General features: G+C 42.0%; 1 protein-coding gene across 7 annotated transcripts in view; it reads right to left on the bottom strand.

The window, feature by feature from the left end:
• Positions 1 to 16,545, bottom strand: part of LRCH1 (leucine rich repeats and calponin homology domain containing 1) — a 196,486-nt gene that overhangs the window by 4,780 nt on the left and 175,161 nt on the right. For 5 of the 7 annotated variants that reach the window (XM_032314585.1, XM_032314586.1, XM_032314587.1 and 2 more), the window contains one exon: positions 13,450 to 13,527. In XM_032314585.1, coding sequence (XP_032170476.1) covers positions 13,450 to 13,527 — 78 coding nt within the window. Of the gene's footprint in view, positions 1 to 1,785; positions 4,694 to 13,449; positions 13,528 to 16,545 lie in introns of those variants that run through there. The other 2 variants (XM_032314590.1, XM_032314591.1) reach the window with 2 other exon arrangements.

Below are 16,545 nucleotides of genomic sequence, written 5' to 3'. Positions count from 1 at the left end.
GCCCCTCCTACACGCCGGGGGCCAACACTACGGATCTGCATTGCTTATTTCATTAGGACAGCTGTGTAAGGCAGGTGTAATAATAGCTCTCTTTTCCAGATGACAAAACTGATACGTAGAGAGGTTAAGTAACTTTGTTAAAGTCCCAAAGCTGGTAAGTATAGGAGCCAGGATTTGAACACGCGTCTCCTCTCCCAGCCTGGGCTCTTTCTACAACATCAGGCAGCTGCCCAGAAATTCCTTCATCTGAAGGTGAATCTGTGCCCTGGGGGCAGGAAAGGGCCTCTATCCTGAGAAGCACCATCAAATTTCACATTGGGTGGGGGGTCACAGAACCCTCGATTCGGGGACAGGCGTTAGCTCTGTGACCTGGTTTGTTGGGCTTCTTCTCAAGAGTAACAGACCTCTGGGCAGGGCGGAAGAGGCCTTTCGGGAGCACGGCCACCTGGCTCTCCTCTTTCTACGGTTCCTTGTGCTCCCACACAGCCAGGGACCTCCTCCCGGGCCAGCCGCTGGACTATGATGAAGTCACTGATTCATGCATAGTTCAGATCTGCCAGTCTGTTTCTCAAATGCCCGTTCCTGCCCCTGAAGTGACTGAACTTGAAGCAGGACCATCTATGTTATTTTCACATGAGCAACCTTCAAGTTCCTGCCATCTGAGCATTCTGGAGTCGGTTTCTTCCCATGTAAAACAGAGACCACGTCCCACTCCTAGAGACTTGGCACCTTCCGTTAGAGTCTCTGTCTTCCAGCCCTGCCACCACCTAGTGCGTCCTCCCTCGGGAATACTTCATTCTCCACGCGTATTTGCTCGTCTCCTCACTTCCCGAACCTGCACCCCTGTCCCCTGGCGATTCCTATATACCTTTCAGGTCTCGGGGTAAAAACATCACAGTTCCGGAAAGGCTTTGCAGACTCCCCAGTCCCCACCAGGTCTGATCCCCTGCTTTACAGAATCTTGTGTCACCCTGAATTCCCATTTGCTTTGTCCACTAGGTCAGGGGTCCAACACCCACTGCCTGCAGGCCAAGTCAGTCCACAGCCTGTTTTTGTAAATAAAGTTTGACTGGAACACACCCATCCCTGTTCACAGGGGGTTGCTGACGGCTGCTTTCAGACTGTTATCAGCAGAGCGGAGTGGCTGTCCCATAGACTGCAGAGCCCACAAAGCCCGCCATATTTATCATCTGGTAAAAATGTTGCTGACCCCCGGTCTAGACTGCAGGATTTTTGAAGACAGGGTCACGTATCCCCAAGGTCTATGACAGAGCCTTACTCTAAGAGTGCTCCTTTGGTATTAGAAGAACGAATAAATGAACACAAGCACAAATAAAATCACACTGAAGAGCCAAGGAACTGGACCCTAATGGTCTCAAAGAAGGAAAAAAGTGCACATTCTCTATATATCTGATTGTTTATTGAGAACTACTTCCAAAATATGAATCCTAATTTTAAACCCAAATCCCCTGAAATAAAATGGTATTAAAATATTTTTCATTTAATCCAAAACTACTTTCAGGCTTCTGAAATTTTAATCCGTTGTCCAGTACTGGACCCCATAAGGTGAAACATCCTTTGCCCTTAGGATGTCTTGTCCTTATAGAGCAATATGGATTTTAGAGAGATAACCCTAGCCACCATGCACTGAATTTAATTTCTTAGTCACAAAAAAAGGTATCAGGGTATCAAGCACCTTTTTTTTTAAACCTATTTTCATTGATGAAATTCCTACTCGGTTGTCTTACTTTTGAGTTCTGCAGGGCCCCTCACCACCAGCCCCATTCCGTGAGTGAACACTGAGCCACATGTGAATCATAAATCCATAAATAGAGGGAATGAATAGATATTAGCTGTGACATATTGTGGAAATCCTTATACTGAGGGGCGAGCTGTCACCAGTTGGAGGAGCTGGAGAAAGAGAACTTTCTCTTTCAAATAGATCTTTCTATCTCAATGACAGAACATAAATAAACAATGGGTTCCTTTTATCAGGCACTGAAGGTACTGGAAAAATGGTTCTTCTTGTGTGAGGAAGGAGATTTAGGATGCACATATAAATCATGGAACTAAATCCCTGCCCACCGCTCAGATGACACACACGTCAGCTTACATCCCCAGTCACGTTGTAATGGCGGGCCTCATGCGAGCATATGGGTTGGTGTGCGGGTACCTCAGGGAAGAACCGTGGAGAAGCTTAATATTCTAAATAGAAATGAACAGCCTGACAATGGGCAAGACAGTTCATTCCAAGTTTTGCCTAAAGGGCTAAATTAATTGTGTTCTGCTAGTTACCATACCACTTGATTGAAAAAAAAATATACCACCCCACAAATCCCAAGAGGAGCAGCACATTAGGGAACAGACACATTAATGGCATGAGAAATGAAAGCGCATCCAAAGGATCCTTTGATGCCAGGACTGAAATATGAACACAGCCTAAGAATGCCATCAAGTCAGCACTGAAAATTAAATCTGATCTCACATGATTGCTCTACTCGGTTTTTATCGATAGAATTTTCTTTGAAGTGCCACCCTGTAAGTCATAACTCTTCTTCCCTTTTGCCCCCCACCCCTCCCAAAGAAGAAGAAGAAGAAGAAAAAAAACCCAAACAGGGATCATTAAGGGAAGCCACAGTGCACTGCAGAGCTGGGTGGAGACCCAGAGAGCTGCTCTGGGGTGGGGGGTGGAGGCACAGGTCAGGGCATCAATGGGCTGATTGGAACCTGGAATAATCACCCGCAATGTGTTTATTAAACAACTTATGGCTCAGGGTGCTCATTAGGCTTTGCACAAAGGGCTTTTATTGTGTTACAGATTGAAGAGTACAAGATAGCACCAAAGCAATTCAGTACATCTGTGGGTTATTTATACACAGCCGAGGTTAGCTAAATGGCGTCTGCATACCCTGTATTTCACCGATCCACACAAAATCAGGAGGGAACAGCTCAGGTAACTCAAGGTATTCTTATGTAAAGAATATTCCCATTAGAAAATATAATTTAGCAACAAAGAATATTTATAAATATACTTTTCTGTGTGGTTCTTCCATATTCTCAAGTTCCCTGGATTCATGGAAACATTCAGAAAAATAAAATTATCTTCTTAGAAGCCATTGATGTAGACCGTTTGCATCTGAGTAAACTAGAAATTTATCTTGAGGAAGTTAATGTCATCATCTCCCAAATTTAAGAAACAGTATTTGGCAACCGGATGTAATGCGAAGCCTAGGGGAAGCTGTCTGAACCATGGGGCAGGACGTTCTCATATTAGAGAAAGACATCCCAGAACCAGGAATATCTTGGCCAAGAAAAGATTCTAGTGGGTTTTTTCTTTTAGTTATAAACTGATCACATTGCTCCAAAAGTTATATATTAACTATATATAATCCTGTAAGCTCACTTAAGGTAGAAGCAGCTTGCTAATGTCACTGGAAAACAAAGGCTAAATAGACATTTCAAGTCATTAGGGACACTACATTCTTCTAAAATAAGAGTGTTCTTATTGTTGGCTTCTGCCAAAGTAACCCAAGTGCTAGGGCCAAGATGTTCCATGACTCATGGCTTTATTTGAAAGCAAATACAGTTAAATCCATCACATTCTTGACCTGAAGTTATGATGTGATGTAGCAAAAAAGAGAAACGACCCATTACATTATTTAAAAATATAAATCCCTTCTGGAAAATGCTTTCCTAAAAGCTCAGAGTAGACCTAACGGAGCAAAAAGTAAAAATATGCACCAAGTGATGTGCAAACGAATCCTCCAGGTGGCGCTCTAACAGCGATGGACCCTCCTTCCAGCGACCCCCTGCACAGCTAGGTCTCATGTGGCAGGGCAGGGCAGAGGGGCTTCCTCCCTGTGGAAGTGGGCAGCAATGCTCCCTGGTGCCCCTCACAGCTCCCATGGCAAGCAACAGGGAGGAAGCCAACTGCATGGCCAGCAAAGCAGTCATTTGCCGATGGCATTTTTCAACTTGGTCAATAATGGTATTGCTAAAGACTTTAATAGGCCAAATAGGGCCCCAAATGCCAGTTTTCTGTCTCCTCTGCAAGGTAGCCCTTCTACACAATTGCCCAGTCCCGAATTAGGATCTGACACTGACCCAAAGGAAAGATTTCCATACCCTAAATCCCCTCTGCTCCTGTTCTAGAATCTTCCGCTCTTCCAGGGCAGAGGAGCTCCCTGGGAGAGAGAAGAACTGCAGTGCACTGCTGCCGGCACTATGGGAATGAGAAAGCGTGAGGTCTAGATACACAGGTCGCTGTCTTCCAGTAAGTGGGAGAAATTCTTTAATGGCAACTGCATTCTATGAAATAGTTTGTGCTTTGGGAAAATCGGACGCGTAATGTCCGGCTTCAGAACTCCAGAGATCACTCAAGAGATGACAGGGAGGGGAGTTGGTCAGGCAAAGGCTCAGATGGCGGAAGGGGCCTGCGATGGATCAGGGTGACATGGCAGAGGGAGTGTGGGCGCACATGCAGGCGTTAGGCGGACAGAGCATTCCAGCGGTAAGTGATATAGATCAGCACTATAAAGAGAATATGGACAAGACAGAAGCTTAGAAGGTCCCTGGAGCGGAGGGCAGAAGTTGGTGGTGGGGGTTTCTCCCCAAGTGCCAGCAGAGTGTCAACAGTCTTTCGAATGTGATGAAAGTCCGACTGCAGGATGTCATACGGAGAGCAGAGGTCGGCCTATTCCGTGGGCAGCCATTAGAACAGAAAGAGACAGTGCATACAATTAAAAATACACAGAAGAACAGCTGGAAAGAAGCACACATTTCTGGTTACTAGCAAATGGCAAGAGTAACCCCTTATTTCAAGCAGGTAAAACCCATTCCACCAACAAAGATTTTTCTTAACCCATTACAAAAGAAAACAGCATACCCAACGTGTTTTCTGCAAACAGCACAAAGAAATCCTCTACTAAGGAATGCCATCACTAAGGAATGGCACATTCTGCAATTTATAGGTCATTCTGGCATTGAAACGGTTCGACTATTTCAGTGTTATCACGTGCTCACCAAGGGCATAAAAATAAGAGCTTTTCACTAGGGACACTGAGGACATAACCTTACCTAAGGGAAAAATATAAACTTCCAAGTTGAGTCCCCACCTGTCCTCACCATTCTCAATGTGGTTTTCAGCCTGGTTTATGAAGACTGAATGAATATAAGTGAGTTCTTGCTGATAGGTGATACGTACATCTAATTTTTTTCTTGTTTTAAGGGTTATTGATTAAACTCTGGGGAATGCTGGTTTTAATTATGTTCCTAACACGTGTCAGAAAGTACATTAAATTTCATGTTTTTGCAGCCACCCATAAGCCAAAGTCTAGAGGAGCCTTCCTGGATGTGCAGTTAGAATAAAAGTACACGCCCACATGGGGCTATTAGGTGAATTTCTTCACCACTAAACAGGTACAGTGGGGCACAAGTCTTCTGAGTCAGCCTCTGGATATCGGCAGCTGGATAGCTACAGCAAACCGTTTCCTGACTCACTGAGTTCCTCAACTGGAAACGACCACAGCTTACCATTCATTAATAGTGGTTATAACTAATAGGTCAGTAGGAAAGAGAAGTAGTTTTGTGTCCAAATTAAAAAAGGACTGAAAATATTTATATTTTATAAATGCAGCTTTATTTCAAAATTGGCAAAGCATTTAAAATATATGTAATCTATATTTTATAACATATTTTGCCACAGTTTTACCCTTTATTTTAGCCTCATTGCGAAGGCAGATGCAAATCGTGGCGCCACTGAAAGATTCTAAGATATGAGATGCTGTCTTGCTTATATCCTCTGAAGTTAGCTTGATGCCCTCAGATAAATCGGAATACTACAATAGCAAGTGGGATGAATAAGGTGAAAAGCATTCAACTCTTATTTTAATTTATGAAGGTAGAGATGCGGCTGTGAAGGATAGACTTTTTAAAGATATCAAGTCTCCTTAATATTCTATTCAGATAATGCATCTTTTCTAAGTGGATTTGGAGGAATCAAATTACCACTGTTACTTTCCTAAGAATTAAAACAGCTACACATAGATTTGATTTCACTGGGAGAGAGAGGCAGGTCACGGACGAAGCAGATGGGGAAACATCTAAAGAAAGAAGTTTTTATTGCAATCAGAATTTTCTATTGCAATGTTGGGCTTTAACCAGTGAAATCTGAGCAAAGCAGACTAAGACAGAAGGCATCGACAGACTGAAATGTGATTTTCACAAAAGTGGGTATTTCCATGTTAAAAGCAAATCATTCTACCTCTAGGGTGTATTTTAATACGTTTCCTGGAACCCTGTGGGAAATGTCTGGCCTGCAACCTGGCAGCGCCATCGAAGAACTTGAATCAGATTGTCCTTGTCGTGTTCTTCAGGAGCACACGTCTCACACGGGGAACCAAAACACAACACTCTTCTCTGCCTGGAATTAATTTCATGATACCACAGATTCTGGGGTTAATTCAGATTAAAGTGGGTAGGGGCTAGACTCACAGTCCACAGTGGCTGGTTTAAACTAAATCATCATCTCTAAAGGAAAAGGCATGGGTCTAAGGTCATCTGGTAGGCAAAAACTGAAATCCCTGTAACCAGGAGAGTGCAGGCTGCTGGGGCCCTCTCTTACCTGCTCTCTAATTCTGTCCCTCATCCCTCAGCAGCCCTCGGGGCAGCCTCTGAGGGGATGCTGGGGTAGGAACCAGGGCTGAAACCGCTGGGAGAAATGAATTTTCTGACCCTTATGCCTACCAAATTACAGTCGTAATGAGAGGGACTTAGGGATTATACATTTCTTATCTTACAATTAAAATAGGAAAGTGCTAAAAAGGAAGAAATTTTAAAGAGACAATTAAGGAGGCAAAATTTCACTCAAAATTTTAGTAATGACTGCAGACATTTGAAAAACACAGTTAACATAATCAGAGTCCTCAGAACAAGTGTGGATGCTAATTCCCACCACAGAGAACAGAAATCACAATCGCCAGAGGTTAACTGATTCTCTTAGAGTCAACTCAAAAATGTGTGACTAAGGTTACTATTAAAAGATTAGCCCAGTTTCCCTGAATACTATGGACACAAACAGAAATGTAGACAGATCAGGCAAAAGATCTGGTTTATAAACGTTGTAAGCATCATACAGTCTAAATTCTAGGAAATTTAGAATATATTCAATTTATTTAAATATAATTTTAATTTTTAAGGTCAACACCTAAAAAGTATTTTTTTTTTTTTAAATCCAAGATAACAAGGATCAGGAATGTTGATAGTAATTCTGAACATTTAAAGTGCTGATGAGGGACGCCTGGGTGGCTCAGTTGGTTAAGCAGCTGCCTTCAGCTCAGGTCATGATCCCAGCGTCCTGGGATCGAGTCCCACATCGCGCTCCTTCCTCGGCGGGGAGCCTGCTGCTCCCTCTGCCTCTGCATGCCATTCTGTCTGCCTGTGCTCGCTCTCTCTCCCTCTCTCTCTGATAAATAAAATCTTAAAAAAAAAATAAAATAAAGTGCTGATGGACAAGGTATAAAATCTGGAGGGGTGGGGTGAGGTAATGAAGGATTTCTAGAATTTTCTCCAAATATATGAGAACTAATCATCAATTTTAAGGACTTATAGGAAAACTGTTATTATCAGTAAACTACTTTATCTAGAATTGTAACTGAAGGTGCTGCTTTTAAAATGTTTATTCTTGGGGCGCCTGGGTGGCTCAGTCAGTTAAGTGTCTGCCTTTGGCTCAGGTCCTGATCCCAGGATCCTGGGATTAAGTCCTACATCAGGCTCCTTGCTCCGTGGGGAGCCTGCTTCCCCCTCAGCTTGCCACTCCCTCTGCTTGTGAGTGCTCTCTCTCTGACAAATAAAATCTTTAAAAAAGAATAAAAAGGTTTATTCTCAACAATGCGCATATGAACTGCTGACCACAGGCGACCCTGCCATCAGGAGACACACAGTGGGAAAGGAGTCTTATTTTCTCAATGGTAAACACATACTACTTGTTAAGAAATGCACCTGATTTTACACACTGGAGACTGACCCTTTTTAATAAATTATGAATTTAAAAACTGCTGTTAATAAAATAATAAATGTGCCAGTCTACACCTCTGGTTATCTGACCTCAAGACTAACCAATATAAATAGAAAATTAAATTTTGTGATAATAATCTCATCCTATGCCCCCAAAATTATTTATTAGTTATGATTTAAATTGATGCTAAAGTTACTGATTAGGGGGAAGAAAAGAGGCATAAAGCTCAAAGAGAAAGAATTCATTTCTCCTGTTCTCACAAGATTAAAGCAACAACAAAAAAGAGTTGCATATTCAATTTATAGAATGTACATCAATTAAAAAAATTCAGAGTAGTTACAAATTTCCTAAAACCTCACTGACAGTAGGGAAGCTACTACTGTTCCTTTCAGATATCACTATCTCATTACAAAAAATCAACAAAAGGCAAATATGAAAGGTATTGCAAAGAAGATTTGGCCACCATGTCAACTCTGTCAACTCAGTCACAATGTCAACTTGATCAACCACTTAGATCAACATGATCATTGTTAGAATCTGAATGTTCTCCAGAATTTTATTTTTAACTCCATTTGGCCGATGCAGAAGCTGAGGGATCCCCTGCGGTCTCGCAAGCCCCTGGCCTCTGTGCTGCCCAGGCCCAAGGAGTCTTCCACTAAGAGGAGCTGCTGCCCAAATCCTCTTCTCTACTTCTCCTCTGCAGACAGTAATGACTATGAAGTTCCCTCCTCCTCTAAAGAGAGCAAATGTCTTAAATTAAGGACCTTGCTCCTTAGAGAGGTCTGAGGCCAAGGCTACTTATTTAAAACCGAGTAGAAAAATGTCCCTGGTGAACCAAACAAATACCTATTTTCTAATACCTTTAATGCTTCATAAATAGATGTTTCTTTGGACCTGCGACAACACTAATAAGAGCCCCACACTGCCCTCCATTTGAATGAATTTGGAAACCCCCAGCTGCCAACCACGAATCTTCTACAAGTTTACAGGCCAAGGAAAGAAGCCTCAGTGTGTTCATTAAGGGCCTCACGAGTCCGAGGGTTAACCAAACTCAGAGTCTTGGATGATGCAAAGAATGTATCCTCAAGAGTTTGAGAGCCCACCAAGGGTAGGCCTGTCTTCAAGGTCGAGCTGATGCTGCAGCACTCCAGAAGTCAAAGACGGCCTGCACGGTCTGACCACCGGCCTCATTACTGCAAGGAGCTCTGGGTGGTGCCAGCACCACCACCCAACCCCCAGATTTCCCCAGGCTCCCTGATGCGCCCGCGGTTAATCCTTCTACTGCCGAATAGGCCCCCTAAGCAGGGGAAGCCATTATAGAGTTGCAGGATACGGATGAGCTTTCATGGAATCTACAGCTCAAAGCACTCTGGGAGTCCAGTGATTTCCAGACTGTGTTTAGCAATAGGATATCTTTCTCCTCAAAGAGAATGGTAGCTGGGAATCCACTATAGACTATGGGCAAAGGAGAAACTGCTCTGGCGGATGCAAAGGAGCTGGAATGATTTGTAGTCTCCTCCCCACCCCTTGGCTTTCCCTCACCTCCTGTGCTGGCTACTGGAAAGACTCCATGGCTCTGAAGAACGTGCTTGGAATTTACTGCAGCACCTGCTGTCCGCAGAGGGGGGCGCTCAGGCACAGAGAGCAGGGTTCCAACGCCAGATCCGCAGCTACACAGCTGCTAGCCTGAGCTTTGGAAAGGGGTTCACCTCTCCCCACTTTAGTTTCCTCAGAGTGTAGCCATCAAACATTTACCTCCAACCCTCCACAGTGAGCATGTAAGATGACTTGCCTGCATGAGAAGTCCTCAATGAATGGTTAACTGCTGCACAGTTTAAGGAGCTGGCCTCAGGGCACAGAACTTGTTACCAGCACCTGTAGAGGTAATTGACCCCAAACCTCTGTATTCTCTCTCTCTGCTCACAGATCCCCTTCACCCACTCACTCTTCTCCTTCCGGGTTATGTTTGCTCTGTTTGTGTCCCTTTTGTGGAGGAAGTGGTCTCCAAACCAAAACCCCAACGCACCCGAAATGAGCAGCAGGAGGGAAAATGACTTACACTGAAATAATTATTGGAAGGGATGTCACCCCCTCCACTGAGAAAGAAACTGGCCCGCGAGTGCTACTTCCGGTTTATTTTTAAGAACCTCTCCTTGGCAATCTCATTAGCAAGCCTCTACCTCATAGCAAATTAATAGCAAGTTAATTCTCCTGTTATCCTAACAGAATTGCTCCAGGTCCCCAGTGCTAATATCTTTCTGTGATATCTTCTCTCCATCAGTAGCAGCTGCTGTTCCAAATTCTGTCTGTTCCCCTGACTACGGAGCCAAGGGGACAGAGCTGGCCTTAACCAGACATCACAAATAACACCCAGAGGTCTAGAGTTGCCTTACCTGTCCTCATATGCTAACCTCCTGCAAGTATGCTGACCGCAACCCATTTGAAGAAGGCACATTTAAAGGTAATCCACACCAGAGTGAAATGCTTCATGAACCTTGACCCACCCTGAGGCACAGAGCTAGGACTGTGTCCACCGGGACTTCTAAGGAAAATATAATGAACTAGAACAACTGGAACATTTTTAGAATGAATTCCATCCCTTCAGATTCTTTTTTTTTTTTTTCCAGATTCTTTTATATGTAAAAACTTAACTACCCAGTGCTCAGCAACCACATTCCACAAAATTGTATCAGGGGCCAGTACTGGCCTTTGTCTTGGAGCTTCCAACAGTGATTCCATGACAAAGGACACCAAATGCAGAGCTTAGAGCACATCTGTGACCTTCTAGTTTCTAGTCTCTACCGGGTGATTCATCACTGTCAATTAGTATGGAGCTTATTTATAAACTATAGAATTCACCACCTCTGTGACTTAAGAGTGTCTGTGAGAAGCTAAGTAATGGAAGAAAGAAAGCAGGAAAAGCTTACACTGAGGAATTAACTGTCTGTGACTGGGAAATCAATGACTCTTTTGTTCCCCAAATATGAAGTGTGATGCAATTAAGAAAATGTAATGGCATAGGTTCTCTCTCTTTCTATCTTTTTTTTTTTTTTTGGTACCAGTCTTTTCAAATGTCTGATCATATATAGAGAATTTCTGCACTTAGGCTTGTGATATAATTTTTTAATGCAAATAATTAATTGTAGTGTGCCACATACACATTATAACATCAACCCCCTTCAGTAGTGCAAGAAATGTATCTGAAGGAATCATTCCACCCCTCCCCCAACTCACTATCCTATGTCCAGATGACAAGATTTCCTCATTTCCAATCATGTATTCCTCGTTACTTCTGTGAGATGAAAGCAAGCTCCCTTGTGTGTACAGGGAGATCTGCCAATTACCTTCCAACAGCATTTCTAGTTTTCCACGTGAACACTCCTTCCTTAATTTAATATATGTCCTTAAGAAGTTCAATTGCTAACTAACCAACAGAATTTTTCTGGTAGCAAAAAGCTTAATGTAACTGTAGTCACTGGTAAAATGCTATTGGATTATCCATCAGGATGGATATATGTGTACACACACACACAAGCAAGCATACACACAACCACACATACACATTATACAGGATGAAAACTTGAAGGTCTCCTCAAATCTTAAAAAAAAAATGTCAAAAATGGCATAAGTAATGTATTTCTTACTAAGCATAGCTGAATGGGACCCTGGCAAGAAAGGTTATTTATTCCCTGTAACTCAATCTTCTCAGAAATTATGGACTGCTGATTAGTGCCATGGGACATGGTGCTAGGGGCATATTTCAGAAATTATGATACATTTTTTGGTGCATATTATGGTAATTTAGTTTCCTTTTCCCTACTTTAAAAGAAAATTGCAATTACCAATCTTTACTCATAACACTTGGTTAAGGGCATCTACATTTCATTTTGTACCACCAGAAGCCAAAAAAATTTTCTGAGTTTAAAAACATCACAAGGGATTAGGTCATAACTCACCAGTGCTTTCTAGCACAGACACAAATAACTTCTGAAACTTGGTATGATAGTTTTGATTCGCACATGGAAATCTTATTAGCCCAGGATGGGATCACATTATTAAAAATAGCATGTATAGGAAGTTTTAAAAATATTTGAAGCCAACAAGGTATATGCAATCTTAATAAATACACAGGTAATACGGACACACAGATTCACACTGTTGAAAGACATCTGGATTGATCACAAAGACATTTAGTCCATCATATAAAGATTATACTCCTTTTAAACATGAATTTACAAGACTTTTCTTTATGGATATAGTTCTGACATAATGATGCTTTAATAGGTCTCTCCTTGTCTTCAAATAAGATGAAAAAAAATTACACCACTAACCCCTGACCTTCGAATCTTAACAAGCTAAAAGAGGGAGGGAGGGAAGAAGGAAGGAAAGTAGGAAGGAAGGGGGGAGGGAAGGAAGGTGGAGGGGAAAAGGGGAAAATGGGAGGAAAGAGAATAACCCTTTCTTAATTCCAATACCTAACTCCTATCACTGAAGAGAATTATGTTACAATGTAATTCCTTCACATATTCATAAACAGTATTTCATGACGGAATTTGTAGTTACTTTGTCTTTGTCAGATAGGAAAACACAGAAGAAAATTTTTTAAAAATGTAATTTTCTGTGCATTTCCGTTTATCACAATGATGATAAATTTCTCAACTTACCCCCAAATACTGAGTGGACTGGCTTTTGTCTCCTGAAGAAATCATTTTATGTTACTAATAGCGAAGTCCTCTAAAAGCCCCAAATTAGCCATCAGGCTGAGTGAGGCTGGGACTGAGCTTGGGAGAAAGGAAAGCAGCCAAGTATAGTTGGGCTGCCTATAGGGAACGCCAGTTGGGTCTACAGCGGACTAACGGGGGGAAACAGGAACTGCAAACAGGTAACAGATTATAAAGCAACATACAAACATTGTTATTATTATTGGTAAAAATTAATTATAATAATAACAATAGTTATAACATTTTCAACATTGATCATTTGATCCACATAACCAAAATGCAACTATACAGAATGGAAATCAACAGATTAGTAGTCAACTACAGGTCTGCTTTGCCTAAGAGCTGTGGATAAGGAAAACCAATAGCTCCAAAATTCTTCCCTGTGGAACCTGCTAGAAGGCTCACTGAAGCCGCAATAGTTTCTGCTCTTGGAGTAGAGATTCAAGCTGACTATTTTGCATTTGTTTCAAAACCTTAAGGAAATTATATTCTCTTTTCCCTCAGTATTGACCCTACCACTTCAAGCCATTTTAATTTCATTTCAATAGAGGAATTTAAACTAAAATTTTGTGTAACTTATTTAATAGTATTCCTCAAGAAAGACTGAGACTAAAAAGCATGTGCAAAGCTATACATCCATTCAGTGGATTCAAACATATATATTAAAGGAAATCTGCACCAAAACATAGTTCTGGGGACTAAGTTTGACGTTACCTCTGGTACTCCTAATTTTCGGCATGCTTCCAAAAAGTTTTCCACATTTCTTCTGCATTTGGCCATGCTAAGTTTGGGCTAGAAATACAAATATGCAGAAATAATGAATTATTAAGAGAGAAATAATTTTAGTAACAGGTTAAATTTTAAACTTTTTAATGCCACAACTAACACATGTTCATGGATGGAAAAAAATATATGGAAAAAGAAGGCAATAAATATCATCTAGAAACATCTATCTAGAGATAAGAATTATTAAGATTTTGGATTCTATTCTTCCAGGCATTGTATATGCTCTGATGTGTGTATATGTGTGTGTGTGTGTGTGTATAAAGATGTAAGTAAATGGGGCACCTGACTCATTCTACGACGTTGCCTGGGTTTAGGGTAGAAAAGCACTTGCTATAAATACAATAGTTAGAGATTCAACCACACCATGGGCTGAAGAGTCAAAAGGGCACCAACCTGGTATACAGAAAATGGACAATAGTAGTTTTGCGAATGAAAAATTAGACTGCTTAATGCTGACAATAATGTGGTTAGAAAAGGCACCCAGTGCTGTCAGGGCAGTGATGATGGTGCAAACAGAGGGTTTCCCAGGGGTCAGATACTCTGCTCCGGGCTAAGTGTGTACCTGTGGAAGCCAAACATGCAAGCCTCATGGTTGCTTAGCTCCAGTCCAGTGGGAACTACTGGTAAGCTGAAGGAGATTACAGTACAGTATGGTATAGGTCTTGGTTGTGACATGATGATAAGGAGGGTAAAAAAAAGCAGGGAAAAGAATCTAACTCCGTTCTATAGGGTCAAGAATAGCTTAGCTCCTGGAGATGTTGAAGTAGGGAGAAATGGGAGCCTGCATGGTGAGCTTCAAGGTGAGGGGATGTGGAGAGAGGGTAGGGAGCAGCCTTCCGCATTAGAGAGCACAGCCTGCGCAGACACTGCACGGACAGTGAGGGCTCGGACCAGGACCCAAGCAGGCTCCAACGTGCAGCACGGCCGGGCTGCTCAGAGGAGCTCTGAGACACTCACTCAAGAATGTTTGCTAAGTGGACATTTGGAAACAGCCCGTATCTCTAAAAAGGAAAACTGTGATATGAAAACATAAGCTAAAATATCTTACAGTTATTAAAATGGGTATTTATGAAGGAATTTTGATGGCATGAGGAAACTCTAGATTTTGGTAAGTTTTAAAAACTACAAAAAGGTATCCGCGAGGAGTTCGGGATTCAGGAACAACTTAAATGCAGAAAGGATGCTAGTAGTTTGTAGAGAAGCCAAAATGTTAACAGTGGTCTTCAGCTTATGGAATAAAGGCTGCTGGGTTTTTTGGGTTTTTTTTTCCTTCCCCTGGAGTTTCTGTATTTTCTCTTGTTGGGCATTATTTCCTGTTATTTTTTCAATTAAAAAAAATTATTTAACAAGGGAAATAGGGGCTCTTGAGCAGCTCAGGCAGTTAAGTGCCTGACTTCACTCAGGTCATGATCTCAGGGTTCTGGGATCAAGTCCCACATCGGACTCTCTGCTCACTGGGGAGTCTGCTCCTCCCTCTGCCTCTGCCCCACCCCGTGCTCCCACTCTCTCTCTCTCCCCATCTTAAATAAATAAGTAAAAATCTTTAAAGTAAATAAATAAAAAAGAAAATAGGTCGACAATCAAAAGATTTCTAAATGAATGCAGCATGTCCTGAAGGCTTAATAAAATATAAAAATGCTTAGTACACAATTCAGATTCACTATGAATAATACAATTATAGATTCAAATTGGAAGCTATGAGGAGTCATAGTTTCTCATAATTTGGGAACAATTATGAAATAAGAATTTGGCATAGAAAACACTGGAGAATTTCATACTGGATTCTAGGACAGAATTTGCTGCCCAAACTAAGGTAAGCTTGAGACAGATTTGAAAGAGAAGACAAACTCATCTTTTTCCCCCTATCATTTCCTTTTTTTTTTTTTAAAAGATTTTATTTATTTATATAAGAGAGAGAGAGAGAGCACGCACATGAATGGGGGGGCGGGGGGGAGGGAGAGGCAGACTCCCTGCTGAGCGTGGAGCCAGACATCGGGGGCTCAGTCACAGGACCCTAAGTTCATGACCTGAGCCCATGGCAGAGTGACTGAGCCCCCCAGGCGGCCCCCCATGCTTTTCTGAGGCAAATGTGGTAAAACTTTTCAAAGGGAAAATGTGTTCCACAATATAGAAAGGAAACGGACAGCTGGAATGAGATCCTCAGCTACCTGCTGCCAAGAGAAAAGAAAGCACAAAAAATACCACTATGACCTTCTTAACGCCCATCAGCCAATGTGATGAGCACTGGGTGTTACACACAACTGACGAATGATTGAACACTACATCTGAAACTACTGACGTACTATGGGTTGGCTAATTGAGTTTAAATTAAAAAGAGAAAAAAAAAGGTAACGCCATGGTGAGGCTTTCCTGGGGGGAAGGCAGGGAGAAGAACGTTCATCATGTGGTATTCTATGAGCACTGGGCCTTGAAATTAGGGGCTCCGAATTTTTCGAAAATCTGCTCTACAAACACCAATAACAATGGCTTGCATTCGTGCCTTATTTTATCCTCACAGGAACATTTCCATGACAGAGAACAAATCAAGGTAAAGAGGGTTATCCTCTGCCATGGGCTCAGGTCAGGATCCCAGGGTCTTGGGACAGAGCCTGAACCTCACATCAGGCTCTCTGCTCAGCGGGGAGCCTGCTTCCCTCCCTCTCTCTCTCTGCCTGCCTCTCTGCCTACTTGTGATCTCTGTCTGTCAAATGAATAAATAAAATCTTTAAAATAAATAAATAAATAAATAAACAAATAAATAAACAAATAAATACCTGCCTGAAGTCATATGGCTTATAAGTAGATGTGGCATTTGTACCCAAACCCCGCATTCTTAGCCCTTAAACTCTTCCTCCTTTCTTAATGAACAGTGAAGAGTGTGGACAGAAATTCTTCTTTCTTGTCCTCTTGCCTGAACCTGACCTAGCCTCCAGAGACAAGCTGATCCCTGATTCCCAACCCTCATCTGAATGACCATAAAATGGACTTGGTAGCTCCCTTCAGGGTGGAAAGAAACACGCTCTG

This window comes from Mustela erminea, chromosome 15 (genome assembly GCF_009829155.1).
Source record: "Mustela erminea isolate mMusErm1 chromosome 15, mMusErm1.Pri, whole genome shotgun sequence".
Lineage (NCBI taxonomy): Eukaryota > Metazoa > Chordata > Mammalia > Carnivora > Mustelidae > Mustela > Mustela erminea.
Note: the sequence above shows the minus strand (reverse complement) of the source record. Positions and strands in the feature narration are given on the sequence as shown.